Source organism: Pezoporus occidentalis, unplaced genomic scaffold, assembly GCF_034315485.1.
Source record: "Pezoporus occidentalis ecotype Australia unplaced genomic scaffold, CSIRO_AGI_Poc_V1 ctg4, whole genome shotgun sequence".
In the NCBI taxonomy this organism is placed as follows: Eukaryota; Metazoa; Chordata; class Aves; order Psittaciformes; family Psittacidae; genus Pezoporus; species Pezoporus occidentalis.
In genome coordinates, this window is record NW_026915724.1 from 3,142,191 (window position 1) to 3,168,312 (window position 26,122).

The 26,122-nt window shown below is 40.4% G+C and overlaps 1 protein-coding gene and 1 long non-coding RNA gene across 2 annotated transcripts; both read left to right on the forward strand.

The window, feature by feature from the left end:
• The first annotated feature begins 581 nt into the window (after positions 1-581).
• TRAM1 (translocation associated membrane protein 1) lies at positions 582-15,121 on the forward strand. The gene is made up of 11 exons (XM_062633205.1): positions 582-899; positions 3,681-3,744; positions 4,263-4,384; positions 4,580-4,696; positions 5,331-5,389; positions 5,733-5,817; positions 9,363-9,433; positions 9,522-9,626; positions 10,028-10,171; positions 11,115-11,275; positions 14,480-15,121. The coding sequence occupies exons 1-11, from the start codon at positions 777-779 to the stop codon at positions 14,551-14,553; spliced, it is 1,125 nt and encodes a 374-aa protein (XP_062489189.1). The 5' UTR covers positions 582-776; the 3' UTR covers positions 14,554-15,121.
• A 3,718-nt stretch (positions 15,122-18,839) lies between these two features.
• On the forward strand, positions 18,840-20,746 carry LOC134171211 (uncharacterized). The gene is made up of 2 exons (XR_009967543.1): positions 18,840-19,182; positions 19,219-20,746. It is a non-coding gene; the product is annotated as an uncharacterized LOC134171211 (long non-coding RNA).
• The last annotated feature ends 5,376 nt before the right edge of the window (positions 20,747-26,122 follow it).

Consider the following 26,122-nt stretch of genomic DNA (forward strand, 5'->3'; position numbering starts at 1 on the left):
TTGTCTTTGCAGTCTTCGTTTCTGTTATTTAGATAACGGAGGTTATTCCTGCCTGTACGTCTAATGGGAGCAGGCGCCAGCGCAGGGAAGCTGTGGGTGTCTTGCGGCTGCGCCTCGGCCCTCACCACCTCGTCCCCAGCTGCGGCCGCTCGGGCGGCAGCACAGCTTAGCTGCTCGGGCGGCAGTTGATCCAAGGGGAACCCGCACGGCGCGGGGGGCCGGGGAGGGAAGCGGAACCCGGCCCTGCTCTGACCGGCTGCTGACTGGGAGGGTGAAGGCCCCGCTTGCTCCGAGGCGCGGCTACCTCCTCCGCCACCGCAGCGCGACTCACGACCATTTTCTGTCGCCGCTGCCTCGGTGGGAGAAGGAAGCCCCAACAGCGCCCTAGGCAGGCTCCAAGCTAGCAATCAACCAGTTACAGCACCACCCTCAGCCCTACTGGCCGACCCTCCCGGGCCAGGCCCCGGCGCGGCCTCCCGGGGGCGGGGAGGCGCCAAGCGCCCGCCGTTGGTGGGTTTGAAGTGCCGGGCGCTACCCCTCACCGCTGCGGGGTTGGGCTGGCAGGCTGGTGGGAGGCCCACCGCCGGCCGGCAGGGGCGCTGCTGGCGCAGGGGCGGGGTGGAGCGAGGCGAAACGGCGCGGCGGCTGTTGCCATTCCCCGCTGCCATTCCTCGGCTGCGCGGCCGCCTCCTCCCCCTCCGCCTCTTCCTGGCCGCGGCGAGAGGAGCTGTGCTGGCAGCGGGGAGGCGGCGGCGGCGCCCAGCTCCCTGCGCGCCATGGCGATCCGCAAAAAGAGCAACAAGAACCCGCCGGTGCTGAGCCACGAGTTCATCGTGCAGAACCATGCGGACATCGTGTCCTTCGTGGCCGTGATCTTCCTGCTCGGGCTCATGTTCGAGGTGAGGCGGCACCGGCGACCCCCTCCCTGGGGGCTTCGTCCCGCTTCTGCTCCTCCGCTGGAGGCTCTCGGTGTTGAGCGGGGAGGGCGGGTGGCAGGTCGCTGCGGCTGTCCTCCATCAGCGTGGGTGCCTCCCGGTGTACCTGCCCGCCAGCCCGTCCCGGCCCCCGCTGTGCACGGCGAGAGCAGCCGACCTCAGACCCGCCGCACGGCCAAAGGAGCCAGCACGGCCGCCGTCTCCGCCGCTTACTCTCGCTTCGCCGGGCCCGGCCCCCCAGGGAACGCCCCTCTTCCCCGGAGAGGCGCAGCCCATGGCTGCCGCCAGGATCTGGCTTTCGGATCCACTCGCCGCCGGTGAGGGGAGGCCATGTCCCTCAATCCCCCACCCCGCAGCGCAGCACCGCCGTGAGGGACGGGCAGCGGGGCGGCATGCTTCCTCCCGCGGCGGCGGCGGGGTTACGTGGCAGTCGGAGCGCAGCGGCCGAGGGAGGAGTATGCGGGAGGGGGGGGGGGGGGGGCGAGGCCCAGTGCGATGGACGATCCCCGTGCTTTGTGAACGCGGCCTCGCCGGCACTACGGCTCCCGTCAGGCCACGCGGCGGGAACGGGCGGTGACGTGTGCGTCAGCCGCCGCGCAGGGAGGATGGCGGGTCCTCCAGCACGCTCGTACACTCCCTGCCCGCGTCCCCCCCCCGGGGCTAAGCGCGGTGTGAGGAGCCATTAGCCCACAGGCGGTCGTTCCGAGTGTCTCGGGTGGCACGGAACTGAGCCTCTTCCCGCACACCGTCGGAGGGGTCCGCCTGAGGTCAGGTGTGAGCGGTGGAAGGGAGCTCTCGGCGCCTCGCGCCTGACCGGCCCGGTGCTGGGCGCGCTTGCAGGCCAGGCGCTCACCTTGTGTCCCCATGCAGTGACCCAAAACATATATTTTGGCCCTTCTCATTTACTCTCCGAGAGAACTGGAAATCCAGTTTAACTGTGTGACTTCCAAATTGTTCTCATTGGTGTCCCGTCAGACACTCCCATTTTTGTTGGCTGTTTCTGGTTTTGGGGTATTTTAGTCGTTTGTTTAGAGTTGTGGACCTTTTTATTACATGGTTGGCTTTCAGAATAATTTTTTCCAGCTGCTCTAGAGGCCAGTGGAGTTAAGAAATATATACATGGAAAGGAAGAACAGAGTGGACCAAGGAAGCTCTTATGTTTGGGTTTACTATTAAAAACCACCAAGGTGGTTTTCTGGGGATTGAGGTGAAAGAGATGGGCCTAAACTGTTACCTTTTAGGTTTGCTTCTAGTTTACTGTATTACAGTATTACTGGTGAGGTTGGAAGTTTTGGGGATGAATGGATGTGCTGAAGTCTTTTGTTTCCAGGGTTTTTTAATCCCAGCACTGAATGGCCATGTGCCTTTGTTGATACAGATATGGTATGGCTAAAAAGATTGTTACTAGTTTTAAATGTGTTGGCATAAGTCTTGGAAATCACCTGCTGTGGTTCATGTTTGTATGGTAAGGTGTTCATACTCCCTGATTCTGAACTGGGACTCTGAGTAGTTGGCGGAACCTTCAAAGGCCAGTTCTGAGTTGACTACGGTTTTGAATTGTCCTCTGAAAGCTCTCTTGATGAATAGGAAGCCCTAGGCAACTTCACTAAATCAGGCAGACTAGTTACATTCCCTGAAGTTACATGGAGTGAACCATCAACTGTGTATTCAGAGATTCCTAGAAAATCTAGGGCTTTTGTACAAAGAACTAGTTTTAAGAACAAATCTTATTTCTTGTGAATGTAGTGGTAGTAACCTAATCATCACTGTAGATACCTATCTAAGATTCATAAAGCAATTTTTGTAAGTCCTATAAATGCAACAAGGAGGCTAGGTTTTTACAGAAATGAGAAACAATCATAAATATTGCAAAGCCTGGCTATTTTTCCCTCTCTGTTAAGATGTGTAAATTCATGTTGGGATTCAACAAAGATGTGTTGAAGTTGAAAATCAGTTTGTATAAAGAACTTGTGCTCCTGGCTATTTATTGGTGTTTTTATAGTATCACCACCCCATCTCTTCCACCCCCCCCCCCCCAAAAAAAAAGGCCTGCAAAACATACTCTCCTCTCCCAACTTTTATCCATTCTGCTTTTTCTTACTGTTCATTGTAAACGGGAAATACCACTGCTAAATCTTATTTATTCTGTTCTACACTTCTTGCCAAAGGATCCCCAGAGTCAAAAGAATGCTAGTTGTATTGAGCCAGTATGCTGCTGGCCTGAAATGGTTCTCCATTCGTTATGCCTTTTCTCCTTCCCACATTTTCCAAATCACCCACAGATTTATGAATATGATATTCACCTTAAATTTTGTCAAGTTAGAAAGTAGTTTTAAATGAGGTTTATTCTCAGCTGTTGCTGCATGCATCATGGTCTAGGGATTACATGGTATTGTACATTCTGTTAATGTAATGATGCAGTATGGACTGGAGAAAAAGATTGCAGCAGGTGGTTTTGTTCTAACATTGTAGAAAAGACTTACTTGTAAGTAACGTTTTTGATGGTATTTCATTCAAGAAATGTAGGCTTGCTTACAGAATACCCAGAAATCATGCAATGTGTTCTGCCTTTGGAAAGCGGGGTGAAGTGGTGTGATAATGAGAGTTGATCAGTTTAGTGGGAGGAGACAAACATGCTGGGGAAGGGTGCTAAAACTGTGGTCAAGTGTTTTCACTGAAGTAAACTACATGAAACTGAAACTTTATAGCACTTCTGTTCTTGTTTTTTTTTTTTTCTCTTTTCAGTTTACAGCAAAAGCAGCTGTCATTTTTGTTACACTTCAGTATAATGTTACCATTCCTGCCACAGGTATGTATCTTCCAGGAGTTTAGTATGCCATACTTTCTAGACTGAGGGTAAGTGAATCTGTCAATTTGAATTGATAACAAGCAATTTTCAAGGACTTTATTTTTAGTAAAACTTAATTTTAATTAGGTTAGGGACAATGTTTCTGTTCTGCTAGATCCATCATTAGTGCTAAAACACCATCTGACTCTTACTCTGATTTTGTGAGTGACGATCTTTGCTAGTCAAAGCAGCATGATAGTTTAACATAATTTTATTGTCCCCTTCCAGTGCATTTGGGTAAGCTTCCTAAGTGCACTTAAGTTTTAATTTTTATAGTATATCTTTCAGAATCAAATTTAGTTTGTGATGTGATGGAGAAGATGACTGTAAACAATCTACTGACCTAGCTCATTATGGTAGATTGACTTATATTTGTTCAGCTGATTGCAAACTACGACTGAAAGGGTTCACTTTGAGAAAAAGCTTGTTAGCTATTAAACTGTATTGGTGTCTAACAGTTAATTCTGTTTGTCTTTTAGAAGAACAATCTGCAGAAACAATCTCTCTCTATCACTACGGCATCAAAGACTTGGCTACGATTTTCTTTTACATGCTTGTAGCAATAATCATACATGCTATAATTCAGGAGTATGTTCTGGATGTAAGTACAAAATATTAATTCCTTTCATGAAGATAATTGTCAGGTATTTAATTAGGCTTTAAGACTATTAACTTAAAAGTAAACTTTTACATTAAAGCTTTTTAACTGTTACAACATGCATTGAAACTTTAAGATGTTCTAGTGCAGTTGATACGTTTAGTACTACAGCACATAAATAATGGGCTTTCATTTCAGAAAATTAACAGGAAAATGCACTTTTCAAAAACGAAGCATAGCAAGTTCAATGAGTCTGGGCAACTTAGTGCATTCTACCTATTCTCCTGTGTTTGGGGAACAAGTATTCTTGTCTCCGTAAGTATGTTTTCTCTTCTAATGTATTACAAGATTTCAGAAACTGGACTTAATGGCGATAAATAACTTTTTGGCTTATTTTGCTGGTTTAGCTGGATTTAATATTAAAGCAGGAACAAGTTGAGGGATTCTGTAGGTTGTAGTCGTAACTGAGTATGAAGTCCAGTAGTGTTACTTTTGTTCTGCCTGAATTGATTTACTGTTGACTGAATAAGCTAAAGCTTTTTAAACCTCATTATGAGACCTCATACTGTGTGTATTTTTTTCTGTGTTGGCTTATTAGTGTAAAATAAATGTAAGAAAAGCCATCATGCATAGCATTTTGGCAGCCTAGGGAATGGATGTGTGAACAGACTGCTGTAGGCTCAGGTGAGTGTGCTTTCAGATGATGGGCTCTTTGCTGGTGGCTGCATGTGTATGAGCTTAGTTTCAAAAAAGTGTTTATTTTTTTTTCCTTAACATAATGGCTCCATTAAAACTTTCCTTCTCTTAGTTAAGCTCCAAGCTGGTCAGCAGTTTACAATGGAAGAATTATGGCTAATAGTGATGCTGAAATAACCACCTCATTCATTATTCCTGACTAGGAAGTACCATCTTTGAGGGTTTATTGGTTTTATTGTTTGTTTTCTTTTAGGAGAATTATATATCAGATCCAACCTCTCTGTGGAGGGACTATCCACACACTCTGATTCCGTAAGGCGTCTTCCTTAGGGGATTGTTGGAGAGAGGAGGGAGTATTTTAAACTTAGGGTGTTATCATGTATAATTCATATGCAATAAGTAGTCTGTAAAACTGTGTTAGTCGTTAATGTATTTTTGCTCATATTTACAGAGGAAATTGATTCTCTATCAATTTGTAGCTGCAGAGTTCTCTTTTTGTTAAATGTTTCTGTTTAAAAAAAAACAATCTTTTTAGTTGGTTGGCATTTTTCTTTCTTTAGAGACAGTGGTTAATTGCATTCACTAGTAAGTTTCTGAAATGTTTTAAGTTCATTAATAAAAAGTAATATTCTTTAATTCTTCCTGTATTGTACAGGTTTCAAATGAAGTTTTTCTACATCTTACAGTTGGCATACTGGTTTCATGCTTTTCCAGAACTGTATTTCCAGAAAACTAAAAAAGTAAGTTTAAAATGGAAACGGAAAGAACCCCAAAGCAAGCAACTTAAAGTAGTAGAATAGTGAATTTCTTTTGCACTCCTAGAGTAACATGTTACCCTAGATTTCTTACCATCTTCTTGCTTGTGCTACCCATTTTTCCTGATGGAATTCTGGGTGCTGAAATGTCTCTGTGAGAAAGTAGTTGTTTCTAAGTTAAATCCTGTATTTATGATAGCAGTAAAATTGCTATGTATCTGTTGTGCAAGTATTTCTCATTTACTAAAAGAATTTTCCCTTGAAAAATCGATGTGAGATTTTCTTTCCCAACTCTTTGTTTCTTGTAGTAGTCTGAATAGTCTCATTGAAATCACAGTTGCTTAATGAATCATAATACAGGTGTAGAATATAAGCAGTGAATAATTTCTTAAGTACAAGGAATGTTAAACTCTAGGATTTGATTTAAATACCACTGTTTGCAGCAGAAGTTCTGGTTAGTTGTGTGTAGAAACTTTTTTTCAGAGCTCAGTTTTTAAAAGTATCCTTTTCCCCCTAAGGGTTTTCTCTGTTAGGGTTTTCAGAACACCGAGTTTGCTGGAGGTTTTGTTGTAGCACACTTTTTGCGTTCCTGGATCAATTTAAGTAGTTTCTTTACATGCTTTTGTTCAGGCTCATTTTACATATACAGTTTCCTTTTTAAACATGTTACCTTAAAACTTTTAACATGGCTTCACCAAAGGCAATCTTGACTAATTTAGTGGCCTTCTATGGTAGAGTGACTCCATTAGTGGGTGAGGTAACAGCTGCTAATGTCATATACCTGAACTTCTGTTAAGGCTTTTGATACAGTTTCCCACAGCATTTGTACCTTTAAATTGGAGAAAGGAATTTTCTGGGTGGACTACTAGATGGGTAAGCAATTGGCTGGATGGCTGCTTCCAAAGAGTTACAGTCAGTGGCTCAACTCCCAAGTGGAAGCCAGTATTGAGTGATGTTCTGCAAGGGTCTGTATTGGGACCAGTACTGGTTTTGTTTGTCTGCATCAGTGAAGTAGACAGTGGGATTTGCGCACACTCTCAGCAAGTTTGCAGATGGACACCAAGCTGAATGGTGCAGTTGATTTGCTTGAGGAAAGGGACTTGTTCCCAAGGGATCTTGACAGGCGTGAGGATTGGGTCAGTGTGAACCTCGTGAAGTTCTGTGACGCCACGTGCAAAAGGTCCTGCATGTAGGTCATGGGAATCCCCAGCATCCATACAGGTTGGGGATGAATGTAAAGCATGGCCAGCAGGTTCAAAGAGGTGATTCTCCCCCTGTACTCCACCCTGGTGGGATCTTGCCTGGAGTACTGTGTCCAGCTCTGGAGTCCCCACCACAGGAAACGTATGAATCTGTTTAAGTGGGTCCAGAGGAGGGCACAAATATGATCAGAGGGCTGGAGCACCTTTCCTCTGAAGAAGGGCTGAGAGAGTTGGGGCTGGAAGAGAGCTGTCTTCAGGGAGAACTTTTTGTGGCGTTTCAGTATCTGAAATGGGCTTACAAAAAAGATGGAGAAAGGCTGTTTATCAGCGCCTGTAGTGACAGGACAAGGAACAATTTTAGTCTGAAAGAGGGTAGATTTAGATTAGATACTGGGAAGAAATTCTTTATGAGGGTGGTGAGGTGCTGACACAGGTTGCCCTGAGAAGCTGAGATGCCCCATTCCAGAAGTGTTCAAGGCCAGGTTGGGGCTCTCAACGACCTGGTATAGTGGAAGGTGTCCCTGCTGCATGGCAGGAGGGGTTGGAACTAGATGGTCTTTAAAGGTTCCTTCCAACCAGAACCATTCTGTGACTGTTGTTACTGTGACTAGACTGCGTCTCTGTTGCCAGAGTTCTGCTTTATTGAAGAAAATGAAATAGACATTACGTAACCATAGGTCTTTGTTCAAGAGCATAGAAGAGGCTTGGGAAGATAGCAATGAGGTGTTTTGTTTTCATGCTGATCAGACACACTAGAAACACTGATGTTTTGCAGATACACTGCAGAAGATGTTCCATATTGTGCTAGTGATATCCTTGGAATTAAAATTAATATCTAAGTGTGGAGGGTTTTTTTAACATAAATTTAAGACAGCCGTTGCTAGTGGCAGAGTGCTCTATTAAATAGTAGTGTTTTGCTGGGTCACTGCTTGGAATTTTGGCCTCTTAACTTCTGCATTATTTATTTTAGCAAGTTCATCGTTGATATTTCTTTCACCACAATTTAACCTCTGCCATCTTGGCTTCTATGACTTACTCCTTCTCTTGAAGTAACTCACTTCTTTTACTTGGGTCTAGTTTTCTGTACTGCTGATGTGGACAAGAAAAGAACTTCTTAATTTGGCTTTCTGTATAGCAGTGTACACCTCCACCTGCATTGTTCCAGGAGGCCTTCAGTCTGACACCTTGTCAAAGTGTGCAGAATGTGCTGTTTAAATGCTACCTCAGTTCTGAAAATAAAGTGCAAAAGGCTTATCGTGGTAGTACTTGGAGAAGCTGAGCATTTGTACTGGCTATTGTCTGGTTTGTCTGAAAGAACTTTCTTTTTGTTTTCTTTCAGATAATTTAGAGCTAGGTCTTTATCTGTTTTCTTGCTCTTCATTTGTGTGTTGTGTGTTGTGTGCTGCTGTGATGAGTGTTTAATTCTGTGCTTTTGTTGTCTTGGAGATGGAATATAGCATAGCATAAATCTTACAAGAGTAAATTTTTAGGCATTTTTAAAAAAATAAAATAATTACGTGCATACAAGATAAAGCTGAAGCCCCTCGCTTGAAGTTTAGGGAATCTTTCTAAGAAGCAGGAGTTTCTTAAGCACAACTGAATGTACTCTGCATACCACTTCAAGACAGATTTGTACCGTGGTCTGGCTTATTTTAGTGATTCTTCTGTACACAGATGGCACCGTCTGCTTTCAGTGTGCTGTGTGTCTACACTTGAATTCATGTCTCTTATTTCATCTCTGTGTTCAGTATAATGAGGCTGGATAAAACCTAGCTTGAGGTGTGACCATGTGGCTTATCATGACTGGTTAATAACGCTATTCTCTGTATTTGCCAGCCGCAGTCTGTCAGAATCTTGAAAGATCCTGGATTTTTAAAATGGATGTCAGCACTTGGAAGCCTGTTCATTTTGGGTTCATAGACTGTTACTTTGTTTCTGTAGCAACTTGATGAATTCGATGGGCCACAAACGTGCAGAACTGTAGGAAGTTATGCAATAATACATACCAAATAAGTACTGTAATAGCCGGTACAAATTCACAGTAGTCATATCAAATAAAACCAGGCCCTTTTTAAAAGCATCTTTTTCATGTTTGTTGCATTTGCTCACAATAGCACAAGTGTAAGATACCAAATATTACTGGTAAATAAGCAATAAGTTATATATGTGGAATGAGATTATTTAGGCTGAGTAATTCAGTGTCAAACAAACCACATTAAGGTAGCTGACAAACCAGGAAGAATTTCCAAGTTTGTGGTATTATATAGCATTGTACAATAATGTGTAACATTGTGTATAGTGCATAATTACTTTGTTTTTTCCTAATAGGAAGATATCTTTCGTCAGATTGTCTACATTGGACTTTATCTCTTTCATATTGCTGGAGCCTATCTCCTGAAGTACGTAAATTGTAAATTGTGTTGGCTTCATTTTCTGTCTTAAACATCTAACAAAACGTCTGAATGCTTGTTTTATTTGTTTTGATAGTCTGACCCATCTTGGACTTGTTCTTCTGGTATTGCATTACTTTGTTGAATTTCTTTTCCACATATCCCGTCTTTTTTACTTCAGTGATGAAAAATACCAGAAAGGGTAAGTAGACTTTATCTTCTAAATTAGTATAATTTCTGTCTCAAAGCCCTGTCATTTAACTAACCCAAAACCAAAATTATAATGAAGTTCAAACAGCTTTTGCTTAGAGGCGACAGTTCTACATACTATTTAAGTAAATGTTAGTAGTGGTATGAAATGAAATAAAACCTTACACTGTGTACTAATACTTAAAAAAAAAAAAAAAGATTGGTACAGAAAGGAACAGCATAGGTTGCTTATATAGCCATGCTAATAACATGCTTTTGTTCCAATAGTATTGGAAAGTATTTAGATAAGTTCTTAAATCTCAAAGAAATTCATGTAGTGAAGAGTAAATATTTGCATTGTCAGTACTTGTGAATGGAAAATTCATTTAGTGTTTGTGTTGTTTTTCTTTGTAGATTTTCACTGTGGGCAGTTCTTTTTGTTTTGGGAAGGCTTCTCACCTTGATTCTCTCGGTCCTCACTTTTGGCTTTGGACTGGCAAGAGCAGAAGATCAGCAGCTGAATTTCAGTGCTGGAAACTTTAATATCCTGGCTGTTAGGTAAAGTAAACTTGGAATGGTTCTTAAGCATGAGCTGTAAACCTGTGTTAAATACACAATGTAAGTGATACAGTATTAATGATAGTAATTCTGAATTAGGTGTTAGGTGTTTTCATGCAACTGATGGGATTGGTAGGAATAGCTTATGTAACAACTTGTAAAGCACAGTGAAATGATTGAAGAATTCACTTTCTACAGCTGAGAAATCTGTAACTGGTTGTTTGGGTTTGGGTTTTTTTTGTCAGAAAATCGCCCTGAATTTAAAGTAATATCCAATTACAGAAATTACTGTCAAATGTATTAGAGAATTATTTTTAGAGGTCAAGGCATTATGCCCAGAGTATCTTTGGTCTTGCTTGAAGTTGCCTACCTCTTTTGCTGCCTTTATTACAGCTCCTGTTCCTGCTATGTGCTGCAGAATGTTCAGGCAACCACCTGGCCTTTTTATAAATTATATCTAGAAAAGGAAGTTATTAAAACATTGACAATGTCAGCATTACCCTGCAGAATTGCTACGCAGAACTGCAAAACTCTCTTAAACCATTTTCAGCTGTTACTAGCTGGAACTTGAGAGGAATACTGAGAAGAGAAAGCATGAAAGAAATCTAGTACTTCCTGGTTATGATGGAGAGCAGAGACTTTGACTGTGTATCTACTGTTCAGCTGTGCTAAGCCCAGTCACCCTACATGAGCTAACTCTTGAATGGCTTAAAAAATGGATGCTACTGATGGGGAGACAGAAAGGCACAAAAGAAAATCCAAGCAAAACTGAACTTTTACAAATCCCTTTTTCTAGACAGAACCATTCTAATGTGTTTGAGGAGCCTGAGTAAAAAGGTATTTCATGACATACAAGACATTATCTGAGTTGGTGTTCTACTTTCTTGTTGTATTTGAATGAGAGAAAATTATTGATAAACCTTTACCTGTGTTTAATTTCTAGAATTAGTGTGCTGGCCTCCATCTGCATGACTCAAGCATTTATGATGTGGAAGTTCATTAATTTCCAGCTTCGGAGGTGGAGAGAGCATTCTTCTTCTCAGCCTCAGTCAGTGAAAAAGAAGTTTGTAACAGCTAAAGGAAAGAACTCCAGAAAAGAAAGAGGTATGTGTTTTCAGTGTTTCTGTTGCCATGACTTCTCAAAATTTAAGTAATGGAGAGCTTTCTTTAATGTAATTGCTAGAGAAACATTTTAAGTTTAACTTGCAATTGAGATGACTCAGTTACAGAGACAGTATTAGCAGATATTGGGGGGGGGGGGGATGATAATAAAAAAATCCCTATATATTAATTATTTGGATTTTCTCTTCTAATTGGCTGAATGAATGAATGAATTAGTATGTAGTTAATGCAACATGAGATTATTGTTAGGTATAATTTTATCACTTGAGCAAAATGTGTCATGCTTATTGCCTTATAAAAGGGGAACAGGCATGGGTTTAGATCTGTTGTGGTAATCAATTACTGCTGAATTTTTCTTGCAATGAATTCCAAGCTCGCTTCTCATTGCCACTAAATTCTGAGGTTTTAGGGCAAGGAGATGGTTTGATCCATTCAATAAATAAGTTTATATTGGACTGGTTTTACTAAAAATAGAATTTTGTCACTAATTTTAAGGGAAGGTAATATCTACTTACTACTCTAAATCTGTATAGAAGCCTTTGGGAATGAATTAATGATTCGAGGTTTAACTTGATTATGTCATGTTCTTTATGGAAAGGCCATGAATGCTTTTTGCTTCAAGGAAAATTACGTGCTCCCTTAAAAAAAAACAATCCCCGCATTTCAGTATTTCTGTTGTACCAACAGTTAAACTTCTGTGTATTTAATTGCCAGCTTGAATAACTTGTGCATTTTTCTGAAACTGCTTAAATCATCTCAAAGACTTATTTCAGCATAATCCTTTGCTACCAATCATGTATTGCCAGCCTATTGCGTCTTGATACATTGAACGTAACATTTAAAGACCACTTGCACTAAGAGTTGAGATTTGTGGTCAGAGAGCAATTCACTATTGTTTTGGGGGTTTTCCAAGTTTCTTTTTTATTCCAATAATGTTCTTTAGCGCATTTCTGTATTCCCTTTTGATGATTTGTAATTGCCACAACTTGGCTTTTGTGTGGTGTTGGGGTTTTCTGTTTTTGTCCGAAAATCAAGTTGGACTGGAGTGAAGGTATTTTCCTATGTAGGCGTCCTATTTAATCAGAGCTTCATGTTCATTGCATCTTTTTCTGGAATTAATTTAAGTCTTCTATGGCAAATATTTTTAAAGCATAAACTTAAATGGGTTTTTAAACAGTGAGTCAAAAATGTAGCAGCTTTTTAAAATTTCTTAAACTATTCATGCAATTTGGTGAAGTTGTTGATTTTCATCCAGCTTCAATGGAGACTTGAAAGTGGTAAACAAATTGAGAAAAAGTCATTTAATGTGCATTGTGGTTTAATTCACAAAATAATTGAGTTATGCCTGTCTTAAGGACTGGAGAATTTTACAGCTTATTTTAAAAGGAAAGAAAAGAACTTTAAAATACAAAAGGCTAGTGTTGTTTCAGATTCCTCTGTTTTGAAGATTCCTGTAATTTTTCAGTTCACACAACACTTGCACAAGATGCAGTGAGGCAGTGTTTTTGAAAGAGTAATATACGCAATTAAACTGCTCAAAACAGTCTCTTTTTTTTGGCCCTTTTTGTGTGGTTGGATGGATTTTTGGAGCCAGAGCACAATGTGTTACTTTTAGACTGTGCCAAAAGCAAGAAATGACAGTAGAAAAATCCTACTGATGATGTAGGTGGAGTACCCAGGCACATGCTGATTCTTGTTCTTTGTTTTACTTTCACTTGTTTTGACTTAACTGTTTAAGAAAATATGATTTCAGTTAGCTGACTTGGGTCCAGCTCATTGTTTGTAAGCTTGATTTATGAATAACATGAACTTTTTGGAAAGCATCCAAAGTCCACATTATGTAGGCTTAAAATGGTGGTGTCATTTACAACCAAATATCCAAACGTGTTGGATAGACTCTGACTTTTCCTATGTGATGAATTGGGCCTATATCTGGTCTCATTCTTATGTTTCTGATTTTGGGTTTGGGTTTGGAGTTGTTTTTTTGGAGTTGCTTGTTTGCGTAAGTGGGAGCATTTGGGTGGAGTGGGAGAGAGAGGGAGATCAACAGTTGTTTTTTGTGGGTTGGCCACATTCTGTGGTGATCTGCAATACATCTGCAGATGGAAAACATTAACCAGTTAAAAAAGCCCACAGCAGCTGCTTGATGTCAGAATGTTACTATAAATTGGAGCAGAGATGTTAAGCAGCAAGCATTATAGCTGGCTATGCACTCTGCTCTTCAGATCTGTTTTTTGAATTTATTTACTGTCAGGCAACATATCTCCTTCCTTGGGTTGTGATGACCCTGAATAAAAGGGATACTTTCAATTCACAGTGGTATCATGTTGCTCCATTTTACTGAAAGTTGTGTGCATTATAAATACACAGATTGTGGGTCATTGTTCTAGGACAGACATTTCCTATAAAATCCTCTGTGTTACTTGAACAGATTAAAACTCTTGAGATCTTCCAGTTGACCCAGAAGTGGGATAGAAGTTGCAGCTGGTAACACGTTTGCTTTGTATTCTTAGGTGCCTGGTCTTGTGCTTGAAGTCTTTAGGTATACACATACTCATCTCAAATCTAACTAGTGTTTTACTTCTGTCTATCTTTTCTGTGTAAATATCTTCATCATACTACAAATGAATTCTGTATGTTACACTATATACTTCTAAGAATGTGTGTGTGCATATATATACATAAAAAAGTTTCATATATATTGTAAAGGTGAGTGAAAGGGTGCAGTTTCAGGAAGAATTAAAATATTAAATGGGTCGGATAAACAATAAAGACCTATACCAGGGAATTTTATTATGTACACTGTGTCTCCAGAATTTCGAAGGACAGTTTCATGTACAGATTGAGTGGTTTACATTTTAAGATAGTATCTTCTAAAATATGATAGCTGGTCTTTATTTTCAGTGTAGATATATATAATGCACATACTTAAGTGTGTGGCCATGTCAGGAAACCAGACTTTATCATAGTAAACTTTAAATTTTGCATTTTGTAAAAATTTCACTATAGTGTTAAATTATGAATTATAATGATGAGATTTTTAACAATGATGAGAGGGTTTTTTTTTAACAAAGAAGAAAAAGTTAAAATAAGTTAGTCCTATTTGTATAGGACCTAAAAAAAAAAAGTAATAAAATATGAAGTTTTCTCATTGTATTTAAAAAAATTTTTATTCTTTTTTTCTAGAAAATGGAATAAATGGAACAGTGACTTCAAATGGAGCAGACTCGCCTCGTAGCAGGAAGGATAAATCCTCATAAAACTGGGTTTTATTAAGTTAATTGACTAATGTCCCCAAAGAATCTGCTTTTTACATGGATGGCCCTTCAGCACTAGAGATGTTATGGATTAAAGAAAATACAATTCATGTTTTTTGATTATTGCTGTTGTTTTGAGAAACTTTTTTTAAAAGCCATTTTGACTAATGAAAAAGGTTTATCTTCAAATACTTGGGTGGGAGGGGAATACAACACTTTTTAAATAACATTGATGCTTTTTTAAACATTTATTGTGATGAAATAATTTCACTTAGTGAGGATCACTGTTGCAATGTATTATTTCCTTCCAGTTTTTGTAATCTTGGTGATATATACTGTTCTACCAGCTTCACTTTTTCCAAATTCCTCAAGAAGTATTGCAAGATTGAGGTAAAAACTTAGTATGCATTTTCAGATGCTCTAGCTTTTCAGTTAATTACCTGGAGTCAAATTTACAGTTCAAATTGGGATTCCAAGACCACACCAATAAACCTCTTTATTTTGTCATTATTAGCTACACAATGCCTGCTCTAAGAATTGCCCCATGTCATTAAAACAAAACTGAACTAAATTGGAAATGTTGCAGAGTCTTATTGTTTGTTGATTGGAAATCTCGTGCAAGGAGCAAAAAACCTTTTTGAGATACAGCTTTAGCACTTGAACGTTAGAAGGGAGCGTGTATGGTCATAGGAAAAGTTGGTTTGAATAGCACCGTTAACTGCTGTCTGTGCTTTAAAGTGTACGTATCTTGGACAATTAGTGTGCATTAGACCTTTTTTGAAGACTTGTCTGTCTCATTTTAGAGGGTGGAGGTTCTTCCAGTGTGGTGTTTGTGTTTGTTCTAGGAGGCATCTTAATGCTTTGTGAAGAGGGAATTTGTTAGATAAATGGATCGAGTTACAAGAAACATTCCTGTATTCTGACTGCTTTGCTTTACTTCACTTCTGTTAGGAAATGGTTTGGTTTCTCCTATATATATTTTTATGAAAAAGTATTTAAAAGCTACAACTTTTTAAAACTGATTTATTGTGCCCTTTGCTACAACTGGAAAAACCTTAATTTAAGACTTTTCCATTATCTGTCTTTTGTAATTGTAATCAATGTGAAGCTTTGTTAGTTAATTTTCCAGTTTAATAAGCAGTTAATGTTTCTTGTGTACCCTTCTGTAACGGGTATAATTCAACCAGTTTCACTTGAGAATGAGTTGGAGGTTTAATTCAGCCTTAAGAAGAAGTTGCTAAATCAGTCTTTCAAGTTAACCCAAGTTATTATTGCTTATTGATTGAGAAGAGTAATTATGAGCAATCAAGCTGATAAATAGTTTTAATTAAAAAACTGTTACTATAGTTGAGTTTATACCCAACAAAATTATAAATATGCCTTCTGTATCTTCTACAGTTCGGTTGCTTTACTATACGGAATAAACATTTCTAGTACAAAATCTTCTCTGCAAATAACTATCCATTCTTCAATTGTATAGTGCTATTGAGAGTTATTGCAGTATAATTTATTCATTGTTTTGGGTAATTTCAGTCACAGTTCCCATGTATTTGCTTCACAGCTCCTGAAGTGGATTTGGTCTTGCTTAGCTTGAGAACTCTGGGGCGGCATGCACCGCAGTATGCCCAGTTGGCTTCTGTGGAAGTAGCTATACTGTGTCTTTAGCTGAGGAAATAAAACTCAGTTGATGAAACTGTGAATCAGTCTGATCTGACCATGAAACTGGAAAATCTGAACTCAGAATTTTTGAGGGAATTGCATACATTAAATATTCACTACATAAAACCATGCTTCACATCTCACATTTCTATACAGACCTTCACAGATCTCATTATTGCATGTGCCTTGCTCTCAAGTTGTACCTTAAGCCAAAAGGGGCAACTTTTTAAAGTTTCTAGTCTGGTACTTTGACTCTAAGTCAGTTTGCTTGTGATACATAGTTCTACTGGGGCTGTCAAAATCATAAAGGGTGGAGGAACAGATTCTGAAAGGAGCATTTAAGGTACTTCTTGAGAACTTTAAGACTTACTGGAGTCCGAGGGTTGTAGTAGTTTTTTCCCTGAGGCAAACTGTTTCTTGTAAACCTCATTCTTTGGCCCAGTAATCTTGAAACGTGAAATTTAGGTTCATTTCCAAAAACTTCAAAGTCATATATTGCCTGTTGATATTACTTTTTGTCTGATTTTGGCCTTTGGACTTCTTGAAAAAGCACTTCTGTTTCCACAATGGCTCCATCTTCATCCTTGCCTTATAGGAGTTGTTGCTTTTTTCCCAGTAATATAGAGTAATTTCAGTTGTTCTAGAAGTTGGTTAGGGTGTCAGAAACCAATATCTTCCGTCTCCTTGTGTCATTACTAAAAATACGTATTTATCTTTTTGGATGCGGCAAAAGCAATTTTTAATTTTCTACCTTGGGGTGGAAGCACCTGTGAATTCAGAAGATTTTGAGGCTTCTGTTTCTGGTTGGTATGACTTCTTTTGGCCTAAGATTGTTGTTTGCCTGCGTAACTTCTTTTGAATTGCTTAAAATTGATTTTCAGATGGTACTGCGTTTTGGCTCTTTGTCTGTAATCTGGGACTCAGTAAGCTGGAAGAAGATTAGTTGTCTAATCATGTTTTCTTAATTATGGAATCAGGCAAATTGGAAATAGGAATGTAATAATGAGCTCTTCAGTCATTTCCATGCCTAATGAAACCATTTTTGCTTAGGCTGTAGTAATTTATCCTGGTCAGTTACTAGGTCTCACAAAGAAAAGGCTTTGTCTGTGTAGATGAATTTGAATTGAGTAATTGATACAGACTGTGGAGAGGTTGTTTTGTTTGGTTTTTTTTTTACTTAAACTCCCTATTCCCTGCCCCGTCTTGTCAGAACCTTTCAAGACTTACAACAGATTATTTCAAGACATTGTTTCCGCTCCCCAAAGCCCGCTTGGTTTATGTGTCAGAATCTAGTATTTTACTTTTGCTGAGTAATTATGTGTAACTTCAAAGGACAAACAAGGAACACAGAACAGCTGAAACTAATTTTCAGAGGTTTTGTTTTTATCTGGACACTTCTCTTGACTACTTGCAAAAATTGATTTCTCCTGTGTGAATTATTCATGAATGTGGCTCTTAGGAAATACTGCTTTTCAGGTGATCCCATGCCCAAATTTAGGAATGATTAATGGATTTACCATGCAGAGAAAATGCATAGGCTATTTTTGCTGATATTAGAATATGCTGAAGGTAAATTAAGTATGTTGGGGTAATGCAATTAGAAAATCAGTAGTTATTGATAAGCATTTTATGGTTTTTGTGACTACTTGTTTCTTTGAAAATTTTAGTTGTGTTTTTGGAGTTATGCAACCCAGAATTGTGATAAGCACTGTGGTGCTTTTCTATAAGTGGGCTTCTGTAGAAGGGGTTAATACATATCTGCAGCCTTGCTCTTTGCAGATTTCTGACTCGCTGCACCTGAGGTGATTTTGTTGAAGGCAAAACTGGATATTAAAGGGAAGGAATAGTTTTCATGCTTGTGCTAAGTTGGATGTAGGTTGCTGCCAGAGTTGGGCTTCTGTCCCTTGCTTTGTCTAGCACAAGCCTCTCTGTTTGCATGGTGAGCTAGATCAGGGAGCTAGTGTGGCTGAAAACTAGCTTGTTTGCTTAGTTGTTTTTCCACTGGATTAGTTGGCCAATACTAATCCTGGAGGTATACAAGTATTTATGTGTAAGCAAGAAGAAAAGATGCAGGGAAAAGGTGGATGAAGCTCTACAGCTGCTACCCCTTTCGACTGCATGTTTGGTTGAAAATTACTCTAGATTACAGTATGGGTTGGGAGATCTCATCAAAGGGCTTCCAGTCATCTATACCGGAAGGAAACTGGTCTCTCTGGTAGCTCCTAGAGGCCAAACTGTGTAAGAGTTAGTGGATTTTTTGTCAGATACGGTGTGGAAAGGGGAAACTCAATGTGCTTTACTGAATTGAGATACCTTTTTGGGGTTTCCAAGAAGTGCAAGATGATACCGGTGGTGTAGAAATAGCAACTCTGAAAATCTAGTTTCTCTGGGATTAAAAAAAAACAAGATAACTTTTCTTACCAGCTGGGAAACTACGGCTTTTTTGCTTTTTGGGAGAGTGATTTTTTATTTTTTTTTTTTTTCCTTTTTTCCCCCCTCTCCTCCACATGAAACTTTTATGTATTGGAGTAGGTCTTCCAGAGAGCTTCTGCAGTTCTACAGAATTCTGCAAGAATTGCACTGTCCGCCTGTCTAGGTATATGGAGGGGATGGTTATTTGGTTTCTGTTTTCCAGAAGTTCACCAGCTGATTCTTAGGTCATACTTGGGTTTAGTTCCACTTGTGACCCAGCCCTTTGGGCCTGTATTGTAGAAGATGGAGACAGGCAGCTTCAGTAGGCTCCCTATACTGTGTTGATTATTGCAGTCCTAATTGTTCTGTGTGGAAAATGTCAGTATTGAAGGGGCTTGAACACCCGGAAGAGACAGTCGTGATATTTGTAGTGTTTACACACTGGTGAGAGCCTACATACAGGGATACTATGTTCCAGGGGCCTGTGGTTTAATGCTTGGAGGCTGTAGTAAATCTTGTTACACAAATACTTGGGTTACCTCTTGTGCAGGGTATAAGAATGTCCTACAAAATTAAGGTTTTGGGAAAGTGGAGGAGATCCCTTAAAAAGAAAAAGACTCTTCAAAGGACTGATGTCAGTTATCATCTGTTCATCGAATTTTGATTTCTCGTGTTGTTATCTTTAGAGCACTGGGTTAGCCCATGCTTCTTGTTTTGGGTTGTTTTTTTTTATATGGTAGGTTGATGTGATGGATGTGTGGTGGGTATCCCTTCCTTTCACTGCTCCCTGAACTAGTCGGTTTAGGATTCACTAGGCCCAGTTCTGTACACATAGAATTTGGCGTGCTTTTCATAACTAAAATAAAAGCAGTGCTGGAGTGTTTCTGAGTCAGCCGTGCAAAAAGTAAGTACATCAGTATGTTGGGTGTCATCAGAACACATTTATTGGGAACTGAAACTCTTTAGGATGATTACATTATGATACAGCTTGTATTATATTGTAGCATTTGGATGTAGTTCACATCCAGCTAGCAAGTGCCTTTGTGGGTGAAACAACTGCTGTTGGCATCTACAGCTGTCAGTTCCCCTTCTGTGAACCCTGGGTGAGGAGTGCTGGGCTGCAGCTGCAGTAGGCTGCTTTCTGCCTTTTAGAGAAGTTCTTTTGATGTTGGACAAGACAAAAGGCGACAACTCTTATTTGAGGTTTAAAAAGGAAAATACAACTTATGTTTGAATCCAGTGTGCTTGCTCTTGATCCCTCTGTGTGTGTCCTGTCACTTTTATTTTAGGTTTCTGCAAACAGTTCATTTTCATCCAGTTCAGGCATGGCAGATCTATGATGTGAGTGCCAAAAATGCCAACTTCTTTTCTTCTCTTTGTTTGAAACTTTGCAGAATCAGAGCAGCAAAAGTGTAGTTTTGTGATTTGACAGCTTTTCAGTATTCATTTTTTGTCCTTGTTTTTTGTGGTTAACATTAAGGGTCAGGCATTGTCATGCAGCACAACACAGTTGTTACTTCTTCATTCCATGCACAAGAATATTTGGCAATTTGATATACTGAAATGAAAAAAAATGTTAGTAAGTTTTGACTGGTTTAGCAGTAATGGGTGTTCCTGGATGGTTTTGGTTTTGTCCTTATTGCAGTTTACTGTTACTTAAGATCTCTGAATCTCTAGTCTGTAGTTTTGCTGTATCCCACTTGACAACTTATGGTCTAGAGCTGGAGCTTTTTTCTCCTTATGTTGGTTGTAAATGTTGAAGAATGTATCTTGCATTGTAATGAAGAGATGAAAATTCACTCATGGTGGTGAGAATACTGTAACTGGGTCAGAATTTCAACTCTTGAACTCCAGACTAGAAGCCAAGCCAAAACTCTCTTGTGTTCTCATGCAGGTGATTCCTCCTCTTTGTTTCTTGATTAATCATTATTTGTGTTTTGTTTGTTTAGATTGTAAGTTCTTTGTGGCAAGGGTTGTCTCTTGTGTGTGCGTGTGTGTGAGCGCGCGCATGTGTATGTGTGTACCCAGGACAGTAAGGTCTGGAGTCCAGTCTGTGGAAGCTGTAATAAACAATCACCTTGTTATTGTTTTCCTGGATATTGTAATAAAGAGTATCAAATTAAAACTGTGCTTGAATAGTCTGTTACAAGAATGGAGGCATGTAAATTGCATCTGGCTTTGCTTACAGTCCAGCAGCATCAGTGGCAGAGATACTGGTCAAAAACAAATACAATGTTCTGTTTGGGGTTATGCACTTGAACCAGTGAACACAGAGCCAGGACATCTTTGGCTGAATGGTTTGGAACTCAGGCTGGAGCTTGAGCTTGCACAAAATCACCAGGAATTCAAAGCTGAGTTTCTCACCTCCTGTCAAGTTGAGAAACTGCATTGGTCCTCCCACTTAGGAAAGTGGGCTTGTTTGCACAACCATTACAGCAATGTTTTGTACCCTTTGAATAGCACTTTCAAACTTGAGAGGGTAACCACAGAGAATACTAGAAACTGCACTGGGCAATCAATGTATGATGTGGCCTGGGAGCTTACTGTTCAACTTGAAGCATCTCCAAGCTCTTCAGCTAAACAACCTTTGTAGACTTAAGCTTCACTGATATGGAAGAGTAAAATTTCATCCAGTCTGAAATTAAACCCCTATATTGATACACTGATCTAGGCAAGACGCTAGGGACCTGAGGACTTGCTCAAGTTAGGGAAAGTGAGACTGGGTTTAGGAAACCTTTGCTGTGAGTGTGACCCTCCTGCCGGTTTCATTTGGTACATGGTGGAGGGGTTGACTATAGGTCCCAGGATCTCTGTGTTCAGTTCACCCCAGGATACATCAGATTGTTGCTTTTGAAGAACTGCTGAACTGCTTAAGCATTCTTAAAACCTGCATTCGTAACTTGTCACTTGTGAAATTAATCAAAAGAAAATATTAAGATCAATTTTCCACGAGGATGCATCTGATTCTTGGCTTTGCTGATAAACTGTAGTTTAAAAATAAATTGCGTTAGAAAATCAGAGGAAAACTTGTAACACCCAGAAGCACCTTGCCAATAGGTGTACCTGCCAAGTGAGCACAGGCATATAGGATGAGTGTAACGAGTCCTGCGTTATCTTTCCCCTGCTGCACCTCTCAAAATCGTCGTGCACTGCTGCCACTTTCAGAATGACACAGCAGATACTGATGGGAGGTGGAGCAGTTGGAGGCTTGAGAGCCACAGCGTGTGATGAGGGTGGGATGTGGGAAAAACAGCCACTAGAGGCCACCACAGGCTGCCTGAGCTGGGCTTGACTTAGGGTGTCTGGTGGTAGCAGGCAAAAATATATACAGAAGCCCGCGGTTTTGCTGCACTTTAAGCAAAAATCACTTATTTCCTTTTGAAAAGCATCTCTGTTGTAAGACAGCAAACAGAGCATTGAATTAAATTAGGCACAACTTCCTCTAGTTCTGGATAATAAAGCCTGTGTTATTTTCTGCAGGGCTTGTAGGGTGTCCTTACTTGGCCTGGAGCTACTCCCTCACTTCTGGTTGAGAAAATGGGTCGTAGACCTCCAGTATTAAAGCTTTATCTTAACCCAAAAGTGCAACATCTTAGATTAAAAACAGAACAGCACTGAGAATGCAAAGCTTCAGATTACATCTACAGGCTGTGTTCAGTTCTGTAAGCAACTACATGGTGCTGTGCCAGATGCTGACTTCTTCGCTTAATCCTTGGGGAAGGGGAAAGTACCCAAAACCTGATCTGTTTCCACCAATTTTTGATGCTTTCAAAACAAAGTTACTGTTAGAGGAGCTTCTAAAATTGTTTCCTGAACTGAAATGTCAGCTCTTATCTGCCAGTAAGAGACCCTTATTTTGTGGGAGTGTTTCTTATGGGCCTCTTCCCTTTAGCTGCTGCAGAATGAAAACTTTCCCTGCAGTAGTTAAAGCAGCTTCTTAGGAGATATAAGTTAAATTTTTCATCTTATAGATTTTGCCTTTAATCATGAGGAAATACTATGTTCCTTTAGAATATGCCCCCTTCTATATAGAAGGAAGTTTTTGGGTGGCACTGGGAAATGCTATGGGATACACTAATTTTTGTTGTTGTCCTTGGGGTAATTTTACCCTAGTCTACCCAGAAAATAAAACATTGTGCACTGGCTTTAGCTGTTCTGGGCCCCGGTAGGCTTGCTTTTGCTGTCAGAAAGCGTTGCATGGTGATCGAGCTCTGGAAGAATAATAAGAAATATGGCTCTCCTTCAGGAATGTCCTGGGACTTTGGTGGAGTCTGGGCAGAATTTTCCTGAACATCTGGATTTGGGTAGTCCTGGTAAGAGATGGCAAACTGGCTGAATCATGTTATGAGCTGTGAGTGTGCCTTGATTTGTAATGCATTAAATTGCCAGTGACAGGTTGAGTGTCTGGCTGTCCTGATCACCAGCTCAGTATTGCTGCACTTACCTCTGAGACACGGGGTGTACAAAAAGTCCATTTGTGTGGCTCCACATCTGTGGAAGTGCATTCGAAAACAGGTCTCAAGACTTGGAGCGCTGACACAGAGAAGGTACAGTGTCGAGCACTCTCGGTCTGGCTATTGCTTTGGAGACAAATGGCTGCACTCAGACCTGTAGGGATGCCACAGGAGCCAGGAACTGCGGTTGTGCTGGAAGCAGTTGATTCCCTCAGGACTTAAATAGGTACTCCCATTTCCCCACCACCAAAGCCTGCCCTGCTTCAAGAACTGAGGAGATTTGAAATGGAAACCTCTTAATTTATAGCGATAAATGCAGCTCAGCAGCATGGGGGATATTGGGAGCCTCAAACTAAATAGAGTATGCCCCACCCTGGAGAGAATGATGTAAATCATTCTAATTCTTGGCAGTGGTATTTAAGTTTTGTTCACAGCATGCCATAAAAAAAACCCTTTCAGACATTGTAAACTGTCTGTGCTGTCAAGAAAACTCTCAGAAGCTTTCTAGAGGAAAATTTTTAGAAGGTGAAGGAAATGTTGGTGTAGTTTCTAGATGCAGTGTGAATGGTGCCATAGTTCTCTTGACCTTCTCTGTTCCTCCTCTCTTTCTCTCTCCCCTCTTCCTGTTCTCTGCCCCACAAGTCAGCAAAGTCATGAGAATGAGCCCAGTGGAGGCTGAGAGAAACCATAGTTAACCCTGGAGGTTCCTCTTTACAGAGGAGCCTGTCAGACTTCTTGTCTCCACAGCTCCTCCGCAAGAGCTGCCACCCTGGACAAACCCAGAAGACCACGTGCTCCAGTGTCCTGCCTTCATGGCACTGTAGGGAAGGGACGCACAACTGAGGGAAGTGTCATCCTGTGTCATCCACCCAGTTTCTGGCAGTCATCAGCTGAGGGACTTCTGAAGCATCTGCTTGCATCAAAACTTTTATTGCTTTTTTAATAGCCACCAATAGAAGTATTCTACATGCATTTGTGTAATCCCTCTTGAACCCATTTAAATACTTGGCATCCACAACACTCAATAAGTTACACAATTTAACTATGCCTTGTTTGGGAAAAGTATTTCCTTTGGCTTGTATTTTAAACCTGATGACTTCCTTGTGTGAGTCTCAAGTAGTGAATAATCATTCCCTCTTCATCTCTTTCATACTACACATGGTTTTATAGGTTTCTCTGTTTCAAGCCTGGGGGTTCCCAGTCTATTTAGTATTTTCTTGTGCAGAAATTGTGCTGTACATCTGATTAACTGTGCTATCTTTTATGTGCCTTTTCTACGTCACCTAAATGCTTAGGCTTACATGTTATTTTTAGTTTATTGAGAAGTAGCTCCTATCAGTTCATTCACTTCTAGACCTGACTTTTTATCTTAAACCACATTTTTCTGATACACATTTTGCATCGTCTTAGCTGATCTTGATGCATGCTTTTATGTGTTGGTTGAGTTGCATAGCTATATTCCTAGAACAGTGAAATGTCGACATACTCTTTTGAGTATGTTGATGATCCAATAGTTCTGCATAAGGAAAATAAACAGTAACTTGCCAACAGGGGAGCAAAAGGCTTTATCTAGAACACAGCCTGGTCTCCCTTGGCCATGCTCACTCTCCAGTGGCCTGTTGGGTTGGATCATAGTGTAGTGCCCATGCAGTGGTTCTCTTTTGTTGTTCTTGCTAATGCTATTAAAACGTCTTTTAAATGATTCAGGAAAATGCTTTTCAATGGTAGCGTCTGTATGCAGATGCCTAAACGGGCCCCAATACGTTGGTTCTGCAATATTTCAATAGCGAACACTAGCTGTTTCAAAGGCATGGGATCATGAGGTCTTGAAAAAAGGCAGCATAACAAATTAACCCCTTTTGGCAGGAATGCTGCTGGTCTGCCCTCATTGCTGGGAATAGCTTGGATTTCCTTCACTGGAGATCGGCTAGTTCTTAAAGGATCATAACTGATCACAAGCCATCATTTTTAGAAACAGACATCTCCAAGGAAGAGCTACTCCATGAGTAGTTATGCCAGTTTCTTTTGACCTTTCCCATTTTATTAGTTACTTATCCTTGCTCATGGTAATTTCATAACATGTAAAGTTGATCTCTTTCAGTGAGGAACCATCTTTTGCAGTTCAGAGCAATATGGCTTCATCAGCCGACATCAGCCTTCTAATACTTCCAAAGGCAGACTTATATCTGATAGCAAATTCAGTTGCTGCATAGTATGGTTAAGACATTAGCTTGAAAACTACCAGTTAAATTCTGTTTCTGAATCTATATTAGTCTTTTTGTGAACCTTAGACTGATCATTTTAAGCTTTCTACATGTTCCTCTCTAAATAGTGGATCATATTTAGCTCACATTGATACTAGGACACTGACTTAAAAATCCGTGACCTAGAAATGTGTTTTATCTGCTGTGCCTGGCAGTTGCTGCTTTGAAGAAAAACGGTAACGCCTTGGGTTCTGTGTGGCCAGGAGGCTCAACTTCATGGGAAAGGTTGTCAAAAATCACCAGTAACTTCAAAAGCAGATTTTCCTACTCAAGACACACTGTGCTGAAAACAAGATGCTGTGCTGTAGTACTTTGGATTTTCCATACTTTCAACTCAAGAGTCCTTTGACCCGGATATTTGACTGACACTGAGAGTTAAAATAGCATGTCCACTCTAGGATAGCTAACAGCACCAGGACTCACATTTAAATGTGAGAAAAATGTGATCCATGTATCAGACAAGGAGAACTGGAGAAGCATTATGTCCTCACCTTACAGCAGAAGCTGATGAGCTGGAACTGAGCGGAACTGGAGCTGATGGCTCAGAAGCTTCTATGGTACCCCGGGGTTGAATTACAGTTCAACCACTGGATGTGTGCACTGGAAATGTTGCTTTAGATGCGTTGTTAAAATTCACCTGAAGCCAGAAAATATGTTGATATTTAAAACCAAAAAAGGAAACTTAAAAAGCAGAAATGAAGAAGGGTTTGAGAGGCCTTCTGATAACCCAGCCCTACAGACTGTGGAGAGCCAGCCTTTAGATGAGCTTGCAAGTGCCTACAA

What these genes read in the sequence shown, in the direction of transcription:
- TRAM1 (XM_062633205.1), top strand. Translation starts at nt 777, where the DNA reads ATGGCGATCCGCAAAAAGAGCAACAAGAACCCGCCGGTGCTGAGCCAC. An exon ending in TGCTCGGGCTCATGTTCGAG is followed by an intron (nt 900 to 3,680) that starts GTGAGGCGGCAC and finishes TTCTCTTTTCAG; the next exon opens with TTTACAGCAAAAGCAGCTGT. An exon ending in TATCCACACACTCTGATTCC is followed by an intron (nt 5,390 to 5,732) that starts GTAAGGCGTCTT and finishes TGTATTGTACAG; the next exon opens with GTTTCAAATGAAGTTTTTCT.